The following is a 21385-nucleotide window of genomic DNA, read 5'->3' on the forward strand; positions in this document are numbered from 1 at the left end:
ATGAGCACATATTGACACTTTTCAAACAGAAATGATAAACATAGAAGATTAAATCAAATTTTACCTGATATATGCCATAATGATGAAGCCATAATTTGTATTCAGCGTTGTAACTACACAGGTGAGAGAGATGAGTGTTCAAGCTTCTGTCCAACACATTATTTGTAGCTTCACAGCTGACACACCTCCAGTAGTTGCATAACCGGTTCATATAATAGACACAAAGATGAGCACACCCTGCAGAAACCAAACAGCCTTTTACTGCACAGCACTGTGTTTGACAGGAAGTTCTTCCATTAAGTTTGGATTCAGTATGATTGTTGATACTTTGCTTTAGGATAGTAAAACAGGATTGTTAAAATCAAAAGGAAATTAGGATTAGAAAGGAAATACTTTCACAATAATTTGCTTTAACTAAAATATTTTAGGGCTTTTAAGAAGAAATTCCAAAGTAAAAGACTTGAAAGAAACATTTGGAGCATATTTCAACAGTCAGTGTGATGACATTAGAGACATAATGTTTAAAAATATCCTAATGTGTGTGTTGGTCACATCTTCATCTGAAGTTGTGCAGCAGAAGAAAAAATCAAGAAAACTGAGAAACCTTCAGAAGAAGCAGAAAAGCAGGTCAAGTCCAGCGAGGAGGATCAGGAATCAAGCAAAGAGAAAAAAAAACTATCTGAGGACAAATAACCAGAGCAGCAACGGGGAAAGGTGAAAATTTGGATTTAGGGTTGAAGTTAAACACAATCTTTATTGATTGATTTTAATTAATGTTTTAATTACACGAATGATCAGTGAGGTGCAAAAATTAAACCTTTTCTGATGTCATTCACGAGGTTTATTTTAGTTCTGGTGAAAACCCTAAGTTGAGACACAACTCTTTACAGAACTTTATAACATTTTTAGGTGTGTGTGTGTGTGTGCGTGTGTGTGTGTGTGTGTGTGTGTGTGTGTGGTTAAGGATAATTGATTAATTCAAACAGAAAAAAATACCAAAAGTATAAATTACCACAAACTGTTTGGGTTATGTTGAGAAAGGGGAAATTTATTTAATTAATTTAAATTACTTTATTTGTTTTCCCCATGTTATACATACAAAAATGGAAATATGCAGGTCATGTACTAATGTGAAGATCATGTATCAACGACATGACTCCAAACTGCTAAACTCTAATTACAATTCAACTGTTCTTACTCAAATATCATTGTAAACTAAACAATTGCATATCTCTGAAAGCAAATATCAGAATCAGAATTTATTTATCCCCAAGGGACAATTAAGATTAAAAAAATATTTACCACACTAAGTTCACCTGGAATTAATGAAAAGGCATCTCCATCAAAGTTGTGCAGCGACAGAAATAAAATCAGAGTGAGAAAGTTGAGTAAGATTCAGAAGAAGCAGCAAACAACTGAGAACAAAACAGACAAGCTGCACCACAAGGTATCAGAATCAGAATACTTTATTGATCCCTAGGGGAAATTATTTTGGTTACAGTGCTCCAGTATAAACAGTAACAAAGACAGACAATACACTAAGTAAGAAATAGACACAATATATACAATATATACATGCATATATATATATATACATATATAGAGGGTGGGCCCTTTATATGGATACTAGAGATGGCACGATACCACTTTTTTATGTCCAATACCGAAACCGATATCATAAATTTGGATATCTGCCGATACCAATATGAATCCGATATAGTGTGTTTTTTTAATCAATAAAACTGTTTTTTTAATATCTTGCTGCATTTTGTATAAGTTCATACTGAAGTTTAAATAAACAACAACACTAAAGCTATTCTGTTATACCTGTATGCAAAAAATATACTACACCCAAAATATTTCATAGTTCAGCAAAACTGATCAATCTAATAAACGTACTCCATCCTTCCTATTCTGGTATTTTAAAGAGTACTTAGCAGAAATATTAAACAAACTAACTAACAGGGTTGCAAACTCCCAGCAAAAAAAATAAATAATAGGGAACCCCCACTCTCCACCTCATGATGCTTAATCGACGTAATAAACTTTAATTTGATGCAGTGTGGAAAAAATGCACAGAAATCAATTATTTTTCAAGAATAATTAAATAGAATCAACATCTTTCTTCAACAGAACTGCAGACTGCACAGATGGTATCTTCCCAAAGGAAAAAGTAGTATAGCTTACTAGGGTATATTAGACTTAACAGTTACTATATACAGTAATGGACTTCTATATATTTTACATCAGATTAAAACTTTGGGTGTAAGATTCAGATAATTATTTATTAAAAGCTAGACATTTTAAATGAGAATAAGAAAGAAAAGTATGTCTTTGTGCCCCCTTTTTCCTGTTAATGCCCTATCGGCCCCCCTGGCTAAACTTTGCTAGATCCGCCCCTGCACAGCTACCAGCCGCCAGCTACGTAGAAAAAGATCCTGGTGTAGAAAGTAATATTAAATACATTCCAACAGCAGCTTATCAAGGTTAAACGTGCTGCTGTTGTTGAGCCGCTGGTTTCCTCTTTCTGGTGCAAAGTGGGCCAAAAACAAAGAAGATAGAAGGACTCGCGACAGAAAACCCGATCAGCTGATCATTAATCAGTTTCACGATTGAAGTAGCAGCAAGAAGAGGCCGTCGCTCCATATATCGGTTGTTAAGCTTAACGTTGGAATGCTTTACAAACATTCAGAGATGAACTTACACACTTGCTTTACTTCTCTCTGGGATAACTTCCTCGGAGATGAAATCCGATGTGCTACGGTTATGAGCCAAGTTACATTATGTCGCAAGTTTTGTGAGGTGTTTTTTTGATATTTAATGGATCGGATTACATTTTTTATTTCTCTCCGATATCCGATCCAGTAATTTACTGGATACCGATACGTAATATCGGATCGGTCCATCTCTAATGGATACACCGTAATAACATGGGAATGGTTGGGGATATTAAAGTCCTGTTTGTGGCACATTAGTATATGTGAGAGGGCAAACTCCTCAAGATGGGTGGTGACCATGGTGGCCATTTAGAAGTCGGCCATCTTGGATACAACTTTTGTTTTTTCAATAGGAAGAGGGCCATGTGACACATCAAACTTATTGGTAATGTCACAAGAAAAACAATGGTGTGCTTGGTTTCAACGTAACTTTATGGAGAACGACATCTCCAGTCCGAATGTCGTTCAGACTGGAGAAGTGTAGTCGGATGGTAACAAAGAGAGGGAAGGTAGTCCGAACTGGGGGGATTGAACTACCAGAAGGCAACATTGCAGACATAGAGGACAGTTACAAGTACCTGGGGATCCCGCAGGCGAATGGGAACCATGAAGAGGCCGCTAAAAAAGCTGCAACCACCAAGTACCTGCAGAGGGTCAGGCAAGTCCTGAGGAGTCAGCTGAACGGTAAGAACAAGATCCGGGCCATCAACACGTACGCCCTGCCCGTGATCAGGTACCCTGCTGGGGTAATAGGCTGGCCAAAGGAGAAGATAGAAGCCACTGACATCAAGACAAGAAAGCCCCAGACCATGCATGGAGGGTTTCACCCCAAGTCCAGCACCCTGAGGCTGTATGCTAAGCGGAAGGAAGGAGGCCGGGGACTGGTGAGTGTCAGCACCACAGTCCAGGATGAGACAAGGAACATTCACGAATACATCACAAAGATGGCCCCAACTGACAGCGTGCTCAGTGAATACCTCAGGCAGCAGAAACCCAAGAAAGTGGAGGAAAGCGAGGAACCATCATGGAAGGACAGGCCCCTGCACGGTATGTACCACCGGCAGATAGAGGAGGTGGCTGATACCCAGAAATCCTACCAATGGCTGGACAAAGCTGGACTGAAAGACAGCACGGAGGCACTAATCATGGCAGCACAAGAACAAGCTCTGAGTACAAGATCCATAGAGGCTGGGGTCTATCACACCAGGTAAGACCCCAGGTGCAGGCTGTGTAAAGATGCCCCAGAGACTATCCAGCACATAACAGCATGGTGCAAGATGCTAGCAGGCAAGGCATACATGGAACGCCATAACCAAGTGGCGGGCATAGTGTACAGGAACATCTGTGCCGAGTATAACCTGGAATTCCCGAGGTCAAAATGGGAGATGCCCCCAAGGGTGATGGAGGATGACCGAGCTAAGATCCTGTGGGACTCCCAGATACAGACGGACAAAATGGTGGTGGCTAACCAACCGGACATAGTGGTGGTAGACAAACAGAAGAAGACGGCCGTAGTGATCGATGTAGCGGTTCCGAATAACAGCAATATCAGGAAGAAGGAACACGAGAAGCTCGAGAAATACCAAGGGCTCAGAGAAGAGCTCGAGAATACCTAAAGCAAAATTGGGAAAAGTAAAGTCAGAAACAAGTCTTTATATTAAGGTCCATCTGTCAAACAATACTGTTTGCTCTGGGTCTAAACAGAGCGCGTTGTGTGTGACATCTTCTTTTGCGCATGCGGGCCGGTTTGAGGGTTCACACTAGAGCACGTTTGCTGTCACATTTTATTTATAGTGTGAACAAGCAGCAAAGAAATCTGATTTGATCAAAAGATCAGAATTGCTGCAGTGTGAACGTAGCCATAGTGTGGTTTTGGCAAACGGCCCCAGGTGAAGGTGTCTGAATGAAGAGAGACAGCGGTGAGTCCATAAGGGGTGATAGTTAAAATTAGATTTAAAAACAAAACTACTCGTGTACAATAATGAGGACAAAATAAAACAAGAAAAAAATGGTTTCACGCAAATAGTAAATCAATACGGATTAGGTCAAGCTACATGACAAAAATGATCAAAACAAAAAATTTAGACCTGCTTAAATACTTTGCCACTTAAATGTCTCTCTTTAGGTGAGACTTTGAAGTCACAAATATCAATTTAAATGTTAGAGTCAAATTGTTAAGTGTTATAAAACAGTAAACTCAGAAGTAGAATCAAGAATCAAGCAAAGAGAAAAAACTGGCTGAAGACAAACAACTGGAACAAAATAACAACAAGAAAAGCTGAAAATATAGATTTTTGAAATTAGGATTAACACAAAAATTTGTATAGAAAAATATCAAAGATAAAGTTTATTGAATTCTCTACACTGACACATGTATCAGTTAATGAGGTTAAACTCTTACATTGTAGATTTGCTATAAATCGTGAGTTACAGCATCAAACATGTGTGTACAAGAAAGTTCAACATAATACCTACAGAGTAACAATGCATTGGCATAGTATGCTTGAGCTACAACTGACCTTTGCTAGACATTGAGGATTTTTGTACTCAAGATGCTTTTCATCTTGATTTACAGCTATTGACTTAACCAGTCCATCAAATCATTGTCTGGTAGACAATTATAATGGATGGATAATGGTATACCTTTTAAAAATAATTGGATGTGTATTTAAGCCATTTTAGCACTTTCTAGAATCCATAAAAAACCCAGAATATCTGTTGTTTGGATTTAAAGAAACTAAACTTGCAATTTCTCTCAGTTCATGTTTGTTCTTCATCATATCAGGAAAGCATGCTTACACCACAGTAAACCTTGTTCTTTTGGAACTGGCTGGGACTGGAAAGAGTGCCAGTGGAAACACCATCCTGAGAAAGAAGCACTTCATTTTGAAACCTACTTCAAATCAAGTCACCACAGAGTGTCAGGGGGAAGAAACTGAGATAAATGGCATAAATGTGCGTGTGATTGTTACTCCAGATATATTTACTGATGACGCTGAACCATCAGTTAAGGAAAAACATGTAAAAAGATGCAAAGAGCACTGTGAGTCAGAGACCTGTGTGTGATACATGTAAGCAGATTTAAAGATGGTGAAAAAGAAAGGCTGAAAAGGTTAGAAAATACTTTTGGGATTAAAGTGAATGAACAAACTGTCATCCTGCACTAAAAAAAAGAACATGTACGATTTACTTAATTCAATAGTGGACATTGGTCGCACACAATTGTTTTGGGAGAAACTTAAACAACTGAGTTAAATCAACACAACTTATTCATATTCAATAAAGCTGTGCATTTTATGTTGAAACATGTTTAGATGAAGTAAGTTGAGCTCTTGGAATATTTTAATCCTTCACAATTTTGTCACTTTATTCCAACACTATTCAATAACTTTTACCACAATACTACTTGGTCAGTTAAATACGACATGTTGTCTTCATATTACATAATGTTCAACAAAGTCTTGAGTCTGGTTCACATAAAAATTCAATGGATTTACAATGACTACTATCTTTATCCAGGGTTGCAGGGGGGCTGGGGCATAACCTAGAAGTACACTCTGGAAAGCTCGGCAGTCAATCACTTAGAGACAAACAACCATTTGCACTCACATTCACAGGGAATTTAGAATCACCAATTAACCTAACTCCAATAACTGCATGACTTTTAACTGTGGGAGGAAACCAGAATACCCAGAAGGAATCCACTGCAAACTAACCAGATTGTTGATTTGAACCCAGGCCTGTGAAGAGTTTGGGAATGGGGAACGGTCAAGGATCGGGTCCCCCGACACAAACAGAGTAACAAAGTGTACACTGTTAAGTGCCAGGAGGATTGCAGTGATTTATACATTGGGGAAACCAAACAACCTCTGGCGAAGCGGATGGCACAACACAGAAGAGCTACCTCGTCAGGCTAGGACTTTGCAGTCTATTTACACCTACAGGCCAGTGGACACTCTTTCAAGGATGAGGATGTTCACATCCTGGACAGGGAGGAACGCTGGTTTGAGCGCGGCGTCAAGGAGGCCATTTACGTGAAAAGGGAAAGACCATCTCTGAATCGAGGAGGGGGCCTAAGGGTACATCTGTCACCATCTTACAATGCTGTGATCTAAGTATTTATCATTCAAACATTATGGCATTGTGCGCACCAGACATTTTTTTGCAGTCCCATGAATAAAAACAGAAACACAGCCGAGCTAAATTTAGCACAGTGTAATACTGTGCTAAATTTAGCATTTCTTGTTGTTGTTGTTGTTGTTGTTGTTACCGTTTTAGGGCTTTTATAATTAAATGTGTACTTAAGAGATTTTAAAACTGTTTAGGACCCACAGACACTCTGAAAAAGCAGCTTACTTGATTTAAAGAAACAAATTATTTAAAATTTCTCTCAACTTCGGATTATTCTTTACTTCAGCAAAACCAATGGTTTTGCTGATGGTTTCAGCAAAACCATCACTTAAACAGAGTGATGAATCATCACTCTGTTTAAGTGATGATTCATTCATCACTTAAACAGAGAAGTAAAAATATTTCTTTATGTGTAAATGCAAACAGAACAGATCTGCTAAGGTGTGTGTTTGTGTGTGGAGTGGAAGACCGTTCTCACTCCCAACGCGTAATATACCGACGATTTGTCACGTCCCAAAGCATTCTATGGGAATGCGAAAGGTGACCTTCCACCTTCCAATGCTAGGCGCCGGATTTTGGATGAAATTGAATAGAATGACGCTCCCACGTTAACACACGTTCCACCCGTGTATTCCAGCCTTAACCCCAACCATAACCTTATCCCTAACGTTAACCGCCACCTTTATCGTGTTAGATAGTGTTTTCCAAAGCAATTTAAGTAAAATAAACGTACATGTGTAGAATCATTCCAAACGGTTCTCGTGTTTCCTCTTTTCCTCATAATCCCACATAACAAAATTGGTATGGCCCAGATCTGGCCCACACAATGTGCTTACACATGGCCCACATACCACAAAGAATAATGGCCCTTCGGTGGCCTAGATCTGGTTTGCCAGAGGTGGCCCACACATGGGCCAGCACAAGGTTGCAGACACATTGGTGGTCCTGTGTTGGCCCAGAACAGTTTCAGCTCTGGCCCCAGGTGTCAGCCTAATGTCTACCTCAATCAAGCCATGTAATAAAAACATGGGCCGGAACATAATTGTACAAAAGTAACATGACGAAACTCTGTTCAGACAGTGAATGGACTGATTCTTATATAACGCTTTTTTACTCTCCCAGGTTACTCAAAGTGCTCTATACAACATGCCACATTCACCCAATAACGCACTTTCTCTAAACTGAGTGCTTCCTAACTACATTCATACTCTTGACATGCAGACTGGAGGAGCCAAGAATCAAACCACTAACCTTCTGATCAGTAGGTGACCTGCTCTACATCCGGAGCTACAGCCACCCAGTGGCAAATATGAGTAAACCCTCACTAGGTTTTAGATAAAGTGTACACTCACAAACCTGTCAAACCTGCATTTGAAACGTTGGCTACCATAGCAGTATAGTGTTGCAACATGGCATTTGGGGCTTCTAACTAAAATAGGAAAATAGGAACATAAATAGTGCCATCATTGCTAGACCTGGCCCACATCTGGTTGACATACACTGTGCCATGACACCAGTCAGTCAGAAGTGCCAGCTTGATGCTGGATCTGGGCCAGACCTGTTTTCTATGTGCCTGGGCCACATAAACCAAACCACAATCGGCCATGCCATCACATAAACATTGCCATCTATGCAAGGTCTGGCCCATATCTGGATGACATACCACTTACCATGCCAGAAGTCAGCCAGCAGTGCCGGCTTGACACCAGATCCGGGCCAGACCTGTTTGCTATGTGGGATACAGGGAACTGTTTGGGTGGCTGAAAGCGTAATATGCCAACGATTTGTCACCCAGCGTAAAATGTTGCGCTTTGGGAGTGAGAACGTGTTGGGCTGGAGTGTGGTCTTCTTTGGTATTTATTTATTTATTTAGCATTTAACTTCTAATTTGTACACATGTGTGTGTGCGTGTGTGTGTGCGTGCGTGAGTATTTGTGTTTGGGGGTGCGTTTGTGTGACCTCCTGCTCACCAAAAGGGTCATAAAAGCTTTACTAAACAACAAACAGAACCTTCAGATAGGATGTCCCTATAATAAAACACTACAGCCTCCCCCACCGTCCAACAGGCTGGAGAGGTGGCCAGAGACAAAGAGATGTCTTTGATCTGCTTGATGCTGCTTGAACTAAGACTTACAAATTTAAGTAACACAATGACAACATTTAACAATTTGACTCCAGCAGCTGGCAAAGTGTAAAGTGTTTTTCAGTGAAAGGATAGAGCCCAATTTCAGATTTAGGTAACTTATGTTACTATTATGTATAAGTTCCCTTTCACAGTGTGTGTCATCATAAGCAAGATGAATCTCGATAAGTATCAAGCCTGAGAGAAGAGCTTGAGAAGATGTGGAGATTGAAGGCAAAAACAGTTCCAGTGGTAATGGGAGTACCCCAAGTTGACCCCTAAGTTGGGGATAGTAGCTTGAGCAAATCCTAGAAACAACACCCAAGATCTCCGTCCAAAAGAGTGAAAAAATGATGGTATTGGGAAACTTTCTGGAGGGAATACCTGGGTTTGTTAGGAGTAACGGCATCCATTGCACTTTGGATGGAGCAGTTCTCATTTCTAGAAATCTAGAAATTTATGAGGAGAGATACGTGAGGGGCAGGATTTTGAATTTGAATCTGGATTTAACCAGTGAAGAGAAGCCAATATAGGAGAAATATGATCTCTCTTTCTAGTCCCTCAGAACTCTTGCTGCAACATTTTGGATTAGCTTAACGCTTTTCAGGGTGTTTTAGGACATCCTGATAATAATCAATTACAGTAGTCCAGCTTAGAAGCAATAAATGCATGAACTAGTTTTCACTGTGAGACAAGATGTTCTGGTGGAGAGAGTTTTTAAGCCCTATTGGGAGTGTCCCTAAGAGGGTCATGGACTCCCAGTTGATCCTCTGCCTAATCACACGAACCAAGGTTTCGAGTAAATCCGTGTGAAACGTAGCCCCACCCTATCATGTGATTTCCTGAGGTCAGATGGCCCAGGGTGTGAGTGGGCGTTAAGGCATCTAGGAAGGGATCTCAAAACTGGATTATAGATGGCAGACAGTTGGTGTCGTAAATCACCGCCTGTGTTCAAAGATGGTCACTCACAGTGGACATAGATGCACTGTAAAATCTGTGACTAGAGGTTACATATGGCAACAAAGTGACACTTAATTTACTTTAATTTAAGTAGATTTTAATTTTAAAAGATTTATTTAAAATGTACAGAAAATGTTAATTAAATTTCAACAGAAAACAAAAGTAGATATTAATAAAATTCAGCTGTAAAAGTGTGTTAAAAATGACTTTACCAGCAATCTGGCAAAGGTTTAGTAAAAAATTACTAAGATATCCATTCCAAAGAAATGAAAATGTTATGTTTTTTAGGTAAAACTCAAATTGGATTCAATAACTTTCCAATTAAATTTTGTAAATAGTGACTGAATGATGAGAAAAAATCGAATTAATTTAACTGCTTTTCTGAGTAAAGCGCAATTCTTAGCATATTTTGGTTATAAACAGTATATACAGTACTCTGGAGAAGGTATAAAATGTCACTGTGCATGTGTTTTATGTGTATAGATTTTTTTTTTACATTAATACCTGCCATGACCACCCCTTTCTTTTGCCCTACTAATATTCTGGTTTCAGTTTGTTTCCCACATTTTTTTAATCTCTTGAATTTCTTGCCTTATGGTTCCATTGCATTTTATTATTATCTCATAATATTTGTTTAATCAGCTACCATCTCTGCTGTGGACTTTTTAATATCTACAGTCTTAAGCTATGTTCACACTGCAGGTCTTGATGCTCAATTCCGATTTTTTTGATCAAATCCGATTTTTTCGTCTGCTTGTTCACGCTACAAATAAAATGCGACAGCAAACGCGCTGTAGTGTGAACGCTCAAAGCGGCCCGCATGCGCAAAAGAAGACTTCACACACAACGTGCTCTATTTAGACCCAGAGCAACAGTATTGTTTGAAATACTTCGGACTTTACGTTTCCCAATTTTTGCTTTAAGTTATTTTATTTACATAATAATGTAAATAACCTAATAATGATCCTTATTGCTGTGTTAGAGCAGCGGTGCTTCAAAGGATAGTTGCAGATTTCTGTCAGAATCTGCAGATTATACAGAACAAATAAAATGTTCACGTTTCTCCAACGTTGTCTTCCCAACAGTTTCACTGACATCTACACTGGATGGCCAGGAAGCGTTCGCGATGTCTTGTCGGGCGCTGATAATTGGCGTCTGTCTTGTGTCGGTGACGTAAAAGACGGATTTAATGCGACATGACCATCAAACAGCAGTCGCTTTCTGAAACATCGGATATGTATCGGATTCAGGACCACATATGAAAGTGACCCAGATCGGATTTGAAAATATCGGATTTGCGCCGTTCACACTGTCACACCATGATCGGATATGGGTCACATAGTGTCAAAAAATGGGATTTGATGCGCTTTCGCCTGCAGTGTGAACGTAGCCTATGATCAACACAGTTCTGCCCTCCAACACTGTCAGCAGCAGGAGCAGCAACACCACCTCAACAGCAACATTGTACCTGATTAGGTAAAACACAGGCTGCATTTGCTTTCCACTGACCCCATCTTTGATTCCATATTATACTCCTATGAATGTGCATTGTTGTTATTCAGCCTGGTTGTATGTGCCCCTTTTTAACTTTGAGCACCCAACCCAAAAAAACACCTCTGCATGGTGCTTAGTTTAAATACCAGCTGGAACCGAACAATGACAGTTTTGTTGACTAAAACATTTCCACAGAACTTCTTGTGTCCTTGTTCTGCAACATTCATTTAAGAATCATTTAAAAAAAAACCACACCATGCATATTTGTGGTTTATTATGAGCACACACGATGAAATCACTTCCAGTGAAAACGGTGTTACAGGTATTTCCACATCACAGTCCAAGTTTTTGTCATGTTTGTTAAAGCCTGACAACAACACCCTTGTTCCTCTCTGACAAGCTCAGCCTTGTCTAATAACATTATACTATCTGTAGATAGAAGTTGAATGTTAAAAGTCTCAAAATGTCAGAGCATATTACACAGGAGAGGTCTTACTTAGGAGAGTTGACTGTTTGGTCACAGGATCAGTGTGGTGTGATCAGCTAGATTCTTCTCCTAAAGTGTTCACTTCACTTCTTACATAACTTATCATAGCAATTTGACCACATACAGTTTTTGAGAACATCTGATGTTGACTCTGTGTGTGTTTGCGTGTATGTCTATTTTAGTTAAAAGATTTTGTTTTGTGATTAGAGCTTTGAGACAAGGGAGACAAGTTTAAAGAGATGTGTCCTGGCAATTTAAAAGAACTATACTGTGTGGGTCTTGTGCATTAAGATTACAGTTACGGCCCGAGCAGGGCCTCGTGGGAATATGATCTTGTGTGGGTCACAAAGCCTTGTTTGTTTTACTGCTAGTGAGCTGTGTATGTGATTTCTGTTTACTTTTATATATATATATATATTTATGTAAAATATTTTATATTTTACATAAATATAAAATATTTATGTCCCTAACCCTTTGAGCCTATTGATTTGACAAATCAGCATAAAGCATACATTTTTCAGTAAAATCAATTAAACAACATAAAACATATCCACCTTGGATACCTTGGAAAATATGATATAAAAAAACTCTTTGTAGCACATCACAGCTTGATGTATCATCACTGTTTTAAAACTCTTTCATCTTAACTAAGATTAACTTTTTCTTCTGTTTTTTACAGTCAACAAAAAGGTCAAAGCTATTCAAAGCAAATTAACACCAAGTATATTGGTCTACAGGTTTGAATCATCTGATAATTAATTAATCTCTTTTAAGACGTAAATGAAAACGTAGAATCTGCTCTAACAGTTGACCCAGGAACTTGTATTCTTCGGCCTCCCTGTCAGCTTGTCTCTGTTTCCTTTCTTCCACCTCTCTGTACATGGCATTTGTGTAGTATGTGTCGCCGTTTCCTGCCACCATGTCATCAATCTTCTTCATCAGCTCCTCCACCTGCTTTCTGTCTTTGCTTCGGTTGTTAAAGATGTGGAACCTGTTTCCACAGCTGTGGATGACTTGTCTGACCTCTGGTTTGGTTTCACGTACATACTGCTGTATGGTGATTCCCTGGTCTTCAAGGTCATCTCCGTGGGTGAACAGCACAATCATATAATGTTGAGCTTTTGGACCAAACAGCTCCTGCAGGGCTTCCACAGAGTTTTTCTCCTCTGTGGTGAATCGACCGACTTGGAGCACCAGTAGAAAAACATGAGGACCTGGACTGGAGACTTCAACGCATCTCACAAGTTCATTTTTGGTCATCTCTGCAGAGTGAGCGTCCAGGATCCCTGGTGTGTCTATGACAGAAATATTTCTCCCTTCCCACTGTGTTTCAGCTATTTCACAGGTTTCAGTCACTGACTCTGAACTGGGACGAGATTTGAAATGTTTTTTTCCCAGGATGGTGTTTCCAGAGGAACTCTTCCCCACACCAGTTTTTCCTATTATCACAATCCTCAAATCAGGATCTGAAACACAATTCACAGCTTCAATTTAGCACATCTGAAACATCAAGTCCATAAGTTTCATGTATTTCAATGCATGAGCACATGTTAACACATACTAAACAAAGAAGATTAAATATATATTTACCTGATTTAAATGAAGTCATAATTTATCTTCAGTTTGTTGTAACTACACAGGTGAGAGAGATGAGTGTTCAAGCTTCTGTTCAACACATTGTTTATGTGTAGCTTCACAGTTGACACGCCCACAGTAGTTGCATAACAGGTTTAATAGAGACAAAGACGAGCACACCTTTCAGACACCAAAGAGCCTGTTACAGGATTGTTACAATAAAAGGAATTTAAGAGTAGCAAGGAAACATTTTCTATCTGATCATTTCAATCGTTTTGGGGGGTTTGTTTGTTTGTTTGTTTGTTTGTTTGTTTTAGTATGTCAAAAAAGAATTGGTTAACTAAAAGGATCATTTCCACTATTTTCATTGACAAGATTTCAAATTTCCTTTAAGAAGGAATTCTGGTTGTAGGTGGTACAAATGAAATCACACGTGCAGCAGAATTACAAACTAGCTACTAGGTGTACATTACAAGTTTGAGCTAAAAAAACAAAACAAAAACAAAACCATCCTGTGCCCACATATGCTTTGAATTCTCAATGGGGGACAATATTATAGATGTGCAAAGCTCTGTACAGGTTAGCAACTAGCCATGAAATGAATGTAAATTCTCCGTTCTCTTACACAGCACCCTCTTCCTGTATTTATTTTTATTGCTCCTGCCCCAAACACAACTGACCAATGAACATTATCTCATGGTTTGTAGCAGCAGACTTTCATTCACCTGGATTTCTCCCAAAAGAAATAAACCAAAGTAAATGATCTACAGGTGTAAAAACACCCTAAGGTTAAACCTAACTCATCTTTCACTGTTCCACAAGAGTCAAATGCCACTACTTCCATGTGTAGTTGGTTGATATGGAGCCAGCCCAGTACACGCTGCCAACGCAGGGGGTTAACTACCCTACGCAAGGTGCACCTGCTGCTTGCCAGACAGGAAGGAGAGGGAGGGACGGCAGGAGATTCTCTGGCTGGCTGGAGTGGCATCTAATAACTAACTTACAAAATAAAACAAAAGGAAAACAAACCAACAAACTAGGGCTGTCGATGTTAATGCCGGCATCACGATTAACGCAATTAAAAATTTTAACACAATTTGGATGACTCAAAAATCCTGAAATGTCTCTGTCAACGCATTTCGGGCAGTTTGTCCAAAGTTTATCCACTCTGCGCTCCAGATAAGATGAATGTGTTAAAAATGTAAATTGCGTTAATCGTGATAATGGCATCAACGCGTTAAAGTTGACAGCCCTACAACAAACACAAACACTGAAGACATTTTGATATAGACTTATAATAGGGCTTTGGAGTTGACGTCATGCCGCAATGCATTGTGGGAGCGCGGCGCCATGTTCGGGGTCTACGAATCAAAACAAACACACTGTGTTGGAACGACGATTACAAGATGCTTAAAAGCAGCTCCAAAGAAACGGACGGTATAGAGACCGATTGCGTCCAGAGGCGAAGCGGCGGTACTTGCAGAAAATAGCGTGCATTGGAAATGTGGATCCATATGAAATATGGCCGTGGAGTAGAAACCCTGAAGACCAACCGCTACTGACATAGCCTGACATATTTTCCACAGTACCTTATCTGTGGAGTCAGCGCGTACAAGTCATCATTCACACAAAGGTAAGTCAGCTCGAGTACTGCGTATGAAATGCGTTTGATTTCCCTGCAAACATTCACATTAGTGCAGCATAAATTCATTCATGAGGGGAAACTACAGTGAGAACATGTGGAGGCTGTTAGGTGGATAACATAGTGAGTTCAGTGCATTGATGTGACATTGTCCTGAAGGATTTAGTTATTCTCTATGGTTAAAGAAATTGCAATGATTTATTCATATTTATTATAAATAATTCTAATTATACATCTTGCTTCCATATTTGTATCCTGTGTCACTAAAAATACATTTTATTTTAACTTTATACATTGATTAATGACCTGCAGAATCTCCTTATCATATTAAGTGATTCATAATTGTCACTTTATGCTTTCTCCATCTCTAAAGTGATGACATCCTTGCATTACATACTTTAGGTTCATTTTCTGCAGGCAGGTTTCTGACAGAACAGGCAGATTTACACTATAACATCAGTGTTCTATAGATGGACACATAAAGAAATGAAAAATTACATGTATGTGCTAACTTTCTAAACACTTTGTTACATTTATGATAAAGTAGATTAAACACATTTGTGTCGGCCTTGGCTCATAGTTCTTGTCTTTAAATTAAATTTGTCTGTGTGTGTTTCAGGTCCTGCTCTGTCAAAGACTGAATCAACCAGCATTGCAGTGATGGGTCACTGTGAGCATCACAGGGAAGGTTGAAGCCGCCCACTGCACCTGTATGGCCGGAGTCGCAGAGACCTGCAGCCATGTCACTGCTCTTCTGTTTAAAGTAGAAGCAACAGTGCGGATCATGGCACAAGGACTGTTACAGATGAACCTGCATGCTGGGTTTTGCTGGGTAATGTGACCAAGATACAGCCAGTGGTTGGCCATAAGATAGACTTCTCCTCTTCAGCTGCCCAAAAAAAGGCTCTTGATCAAAACATAAACAGACCATCTGTATTGAAAGGTAAAAGGAGCCGTCCTCAAAAAAGAAAAATCCACCTGCTACTGTGGAGGAGTTGTCACTGCTATAATGCCATAATGTTTTATCTAGGGGTCTAGATTTATGCCTGTAGTGCACTGCCGTGTAAATAATTTGCATTTACTTTATATGTACTGACTGAGTCCCACTGTTCAAAAGTTGAATAAAGAAACAAACTAATGTTTGCCTTTTTTTAATTATTAAAACCACTTTATAGAACATCACATCCGTTACAGTGTAGAATCCATATCATTTATAGTTTACAAGTGACAAAATGTTTACATGATATCACCCACTACTAATATTACTTTAATTACTGTATCTTTTGAAAAAATACCGCTATTTATACAGCAAAAGACTTAAGAATGTTTAACAGGAGCAGGTTTCATTTTTCCCTGGTTTTATTATCACACTGTTCACCAAACGCAGCAAACCTTCACCATCTTATCCAGAAGGGTCACCTCTTCACCCTCACATGGAAGAAGTAATCTGATTGGCATGGTGGTTTGTTTGAAGCAGGTCCCTTGTGTAGCGCTAGAACTCAGTAATGATGTTTCATCCATTTCATAGGCTGGTTTGCTGCAATAATGCCAAATAATTAGCAACTCTATAAATAGAAGGTAGTTCTGCAAAATCACTCAGTAGGATGTTTGTTCTAATTTGCTATGAGCTCAGAGCGCATCGAAAATAAAACTAATAGGCTATAAAGAGTGATATGAACATATTTAGAACTTACCGGAATGAAAACGCCTTCGTTTGCTAACATCGATACACGAGCTGCCTCATGTTGCTTCCAGGTTGGGAAAGAATGAAAAGATAAAACATTTTCAAGCTTATTCTCTTGCCGGTCGTGCGATCGAACATTGCAGCCGACCACACAGCAAATACGAACTGTGGCTGTTGTGTGTGCCTTCGCTCCTTCGTCGCTTGCGCGACCCCGAACATGGCGGATCAGGCCAAAATCCTTTCCACGCCCACCCCCGTGACATCACGCTCCAAAGCCCTAATTGCACCAATGTGTTTTCTGAATTCATTCACACATGTACAAAAAGTGAGCGTGAGGGCCCTCGGTGCGCCTGCTTGCTGCTGCTGCTGTGCTGAAGTCTCACACACAACCTGTCAAAAGGGGAGGGGGCGGGCTGCTTCCAAATGGTGCACATTTTATTCATAATACTGTCAATACAAGCCCATTATGTATTCATTGTTTTTCCTGGGTTGTGTAAAAATCCTAGAAAAACTCTACAAGGTGTAGGTCTATTAGTCTGTTAGTTTATGTTGTGGGGTTGGGTGTTGATAGTGGAGTGCAAAATTACTGATGGAAGATGACAGGAAAAGGTCAAAGCCATCAGGTTCTCAGTTTAGAAAAAGAAAGAAAAAAGAAGAGGAGAAACAAGCAAATGATACAGGTAAGCAGATGCGTCTTTGGGTAATGGCGGGTATTATGTGTGCTGAAACAAGTTAACCTTCATTAGTAGGGATTGGAAAAACTTCTGTTTACATTTGTTAGCTACTTGGCTGTGATGGTAAACAGCAGACAGACAGTAGACACTGATGTGGCTTATTTAATCTTTTGGACTGTGTTCAGCATAATATTAATTGGAATTAATTGTATTGTTGATTTGTCTGCTATTCTCAATGTATGATGAATTATCATGGCTGTTTGTTAGCCATTTGCATACTTCTCTTTCTCTCTCACTATATAAAATATTGTCTCAATATGTGAGCGGGGCACAGAAAGAGATTGATAAGAATACCAGAGGTGCAAAACACCAGCTACTGGTAAACCGAGCAGTTTCCCGAGACTGCAAGACCAGACTGACCAACCTGTGCACTGCCTGGATTGATTACAAGAAGGCCTATGACTCAATGCCCCACAGCTGGATCCTGGACTACCTAGACCTATACAAGATCAACAGGACCCTAAGAGCCATCATTATGAACTCAGTTCGGATGTGGTGTACAACACTAGAGGCCAAACTCAAGCCCATAGCACAAGTCACGATCAAGTGATCTACCAAGGAGATGCACTGCTGTTCTGCATAGGCCTGAACCCCCTCAGTGACAGCATTGACAAGACTGGCTACGGATACCAACTAGGGAATGGAGCAGTTGTCAGCCACCTCCTGTACATGGATGACATCAAGCTGTATGCCAAGAGAGAACGAGACATCAATTCACTGATATACACTGTGAGTGTTAATGACATCTGAAATAGAAGGAAGTTGCCCATGTTATACGGAAGCAAGTTTCATCTTCAGGGTGCTTTAAATGATGTGTTTATTTTTGCTCAATTTCAGTATTCAGAACCGGTACAGTTGTCCACTTTAATTTCAACCAGACAAGAGTGTGGTTTGCTTTAAATACAGTTGAATATTGCTGTAAATTCACTGTACATTACAGTGGCTTTCAATTGCTTAAGCAAGACCACGTGTGTACTTTTGGTTTGCCTGCACCAGAGATGGGCAGTAACGCGTTACTGTAATCCGATTACTTTTTTCAAGTAACGAGTAAAGTAAGGGATTACTATTGCAAAAACGGTAATTAGATTACCGTTACATTCCTGTAGGAACGCTGCGTTACTGCGTTACTAAAACCGTGATTTTCTTGCGAGAATGTCTCATGACAGTGACGTAAGCGAGTGCGACGTTCATGACAACAGCTGTGTGCAGATCAACAATGGATCATATATCGAGTGCAGAGAGAGTATGAGCGTGCAGCGTTTAAAGCGTGGAAGTACTGACCTTACTTTGAGTTTGATTCCATAAAAAGTGACAAAAACATTAGTGTCCGTTGTGCGTGGGAAGAAAACTTCTTTTTACAGCGAAAAAAACCCCTAAACTTCCAAGCAAGCACCGAGTAGCTACGACGTAATGAGAAACTCACAGAGAAACTGCGGTATCCTTCCACTGACCGCTGCGGCACACCTGCACCAGGGTAAACCTCCGCCTGCCCCACTCCTGCTTTACAGGTGAAAATAGAGCAAAAGGACCGCTAGTCTTTGATTTTATTTATTTTCTGCTGTGTTTTACTTGCATCTGAAAGAGTGAGTGTAAACATATATATATATATATATTATGTGCTGGAATGTGCAGAAAATAGGTTTAAATGTTAAACTAATTTCTTCCAGTCAGAGAATGGTGCATATAATTAAAATTTTGCTTCATGCATAAAGTTAAAAGATTAAAACTAACAAAACAAGTTTTAAAAAGAGACTTTTCCATTTGATTACATTTTGTATGATGATTATGCAGAAAAAGTAGAATTGGGCTGAAAGATCTATCACTTTATCACCTATTCAGGTTGTAAATCATGTTTTTAAAAAGTAACTAAGTAACTAAGTAATTAATTACTTTTGAAAATAAGTAATCAGTAAAGTAACGGGATTACTTTTTTGGGGAAGTAATCAGTAATTAATTACTGATTACTTTTTTCAAGTAACTTGACCAACACTGGCCTGCACTGATCGATCACATGAAGCACATGAAAAATAGTGTAAAAAGTGTAGTGTGAATCCATTTATTTTTCTACTTGTGACTTTGGAAAATGGACAGATATGGACACGCACACATGGATATTGTTAATGTTGTTCATGTTTATTGAAACTTGAATAAGATGCAGTCTGAGAGGCAAACCAAGTGCACTATGTCTTCATTGCTCCTGAACTTTACCTGTATTTGCAGGAATTTCTTCTTTGTTATTGTGGCATATATATATATATATATATATATATATATATATATATATATATATATATATATATATATATATATCTGCACACACCTCTAACTAACTATCATGTCAAAATGCTCCATAATCTGTTTACATTGTCCTTTTAAGCTTGTCCTCAGAATCGCCTCATGCTAATATCAGCAGCTTGATGTGTAAATACACATGGACACTTTTGTAGGAAATTAATCATGTGCAAAGCAGATTAAATATTTTGCTTACCTGGTAAAAATAAAGCCATATTTTATAGTCACCATTGTTACTGCAAAGGTTAAAACAAAGGCATGTGTTTTTGTTTTTTTTCTCTCTTACAGCTGACATAGCTGTAGGTTTTGCATAACATTTTCACACACTTTGTGGTTTCTTGCCCTCAGTTTCATGACAGTAAAATATACTTCTAATTTTTCTTTTTATCAGTAAAACAGTGTTATTTTTTAAAACTTAGCATATGTTCTCAGCTTCAGTGTGTTTGTTTTCATTATCTATAAAAAATTATCAAAATGAACCTTGTTCTCCTGGGAGCTGCCGTGACTGGAAAGAGTTCAGCTCAGGTCATACCAGGAGATGCTCCACAGCACGCAGGAATGAAGTTGGACGACTGTTTAGCTACAGGTGTGCCGTTTCTGAGAAACAGTGATCAGGATGATCCAAGAACAGCATCAGTTATGTAATGAATGTTTCTCTGTGTAAAGATATAAATATATACGAACATGAACTAGAGTTATAAAGTACATGTTTGTTTTTTATTTTAATTTTCTTTTTTAAGTTGTTCTTTGGATTTTTGTTAAATAATTTAATTGCAGTTCTTAAAATTCACATTTTAACAAACAGAATCAGCTTAATGCTGAAATCAATCAAAGTAAGCTCCTCAGGAAACTCCATCCACACAGATATTTTCATCCATTTTCTAATGGACAGAAAATGGTATTTTTGCACCAACAAAGTGATTTCCAAAGAGCTACTAACTGAAAACATGGCATATATGTGCATGGTCCAGGTGTCCTGAAAAAATGAGGAAATTGGACAAGTGGAAGGACAAAAGGAGAAATGTAGGTCTAAAATCTGTTTACAGCAGACGAACATCTAAAATTTGTGTCCTTAAGAAATATTATTCCTCCTCTCTAATCTTTTCTTATGGGTCTGTTTATGTGTATATTTTGTGTCCTTGTTTTAATCAGTTCTGCTTTTATTTTGACACATCTGTTCTCATACAAATAAATAATGTGTTATTATTAAATATGTTTAATAACATAAACATATTTATGACGTATGAATGGTTTCATTGACCAGATTGATGGCATTGTACATTTTGAAACCCATGAACCCCTTCCTACCTGGGATAAACAGATCCAGTCGTTACTGGTGTACGATCGCCAATCGCTTCTGAACCTCTGAAGTTCTGGACAAAATACAGCTCCATTTTCTAACAGAGGACAGAATTCCTGGTGTCCGCTGCTGTCACATATCCCGACTTGCCTATGCTGACTTGTCATGATACCTCCCCAGCGAAGACGCCGGGGTAGGCGCAGTGGTTGGCTGGTTAAACTCAAGATCTCTTTGGCGCACCATCCCA

The 21385-nt window shown here is 39.1% G+C and overlaps 2 protein-coding genes across 3 annotated transcripts in view; both read right to left on the reverse strand.

Moving 5' to 3' along the window:
- Nucleotides 1-21385, reverse strand: part of LOC102779712 (GTPase IMAP family member 9-like) — a 180852-nt gene that overhangs the window by 979 nt on the left and 158488 nt on the right. The window contains exon 1 of one of the 2 annotated variants that reach the window (XM_087846561.1): nucleotides 65-92. The exons of the other annotated variant lie outside the window; for it this stretch is intronic. Within the exon in view, the coding sequence (XP_087702687.1) occupies nucleotides 65-92 (28 nt within the window). Of the gene's footprint in view, nucleotides 1-64; nucleotides 93-21385 lie in introns of those variants that run through there. 2 annotated transcript variants of the gene reach the window in all.
- On the reverse strand, nucleotides 12671-13520 carry LOC102780569 (GTPase IMAP family member 9-like). The gene is made up of 2 exons (XM_087846563.1): nucleotides 13502-13520; nucleotides 12671-13377 (listed from the first exon to the last, which is right to left on the reverse strand). Exons 1-2 carry the CDS (start codon nucleotides 13518-13520, stop codon nucleotides 12671-12673), a joined length of 726 nt encoding a protein of 241 aa, XP_087702689.1.

The sequence above is a fragment of the Neolamprologus brichardi genome, chromosome 9, assembly GCF_056152115.1.
Source record: "Neolamprologus brichardi isolate AB-2024 chromosome 9, ASM5615211v1, whole genome shotgun sequence".
NCBI classification, from domain to species: domain Eukaryota; kingdom Metazoa; phylum Chordata; class Actinopteri; order Cichliformes; family Cichlidae; genus Neolamprologus; species Neolamprologus brichardi.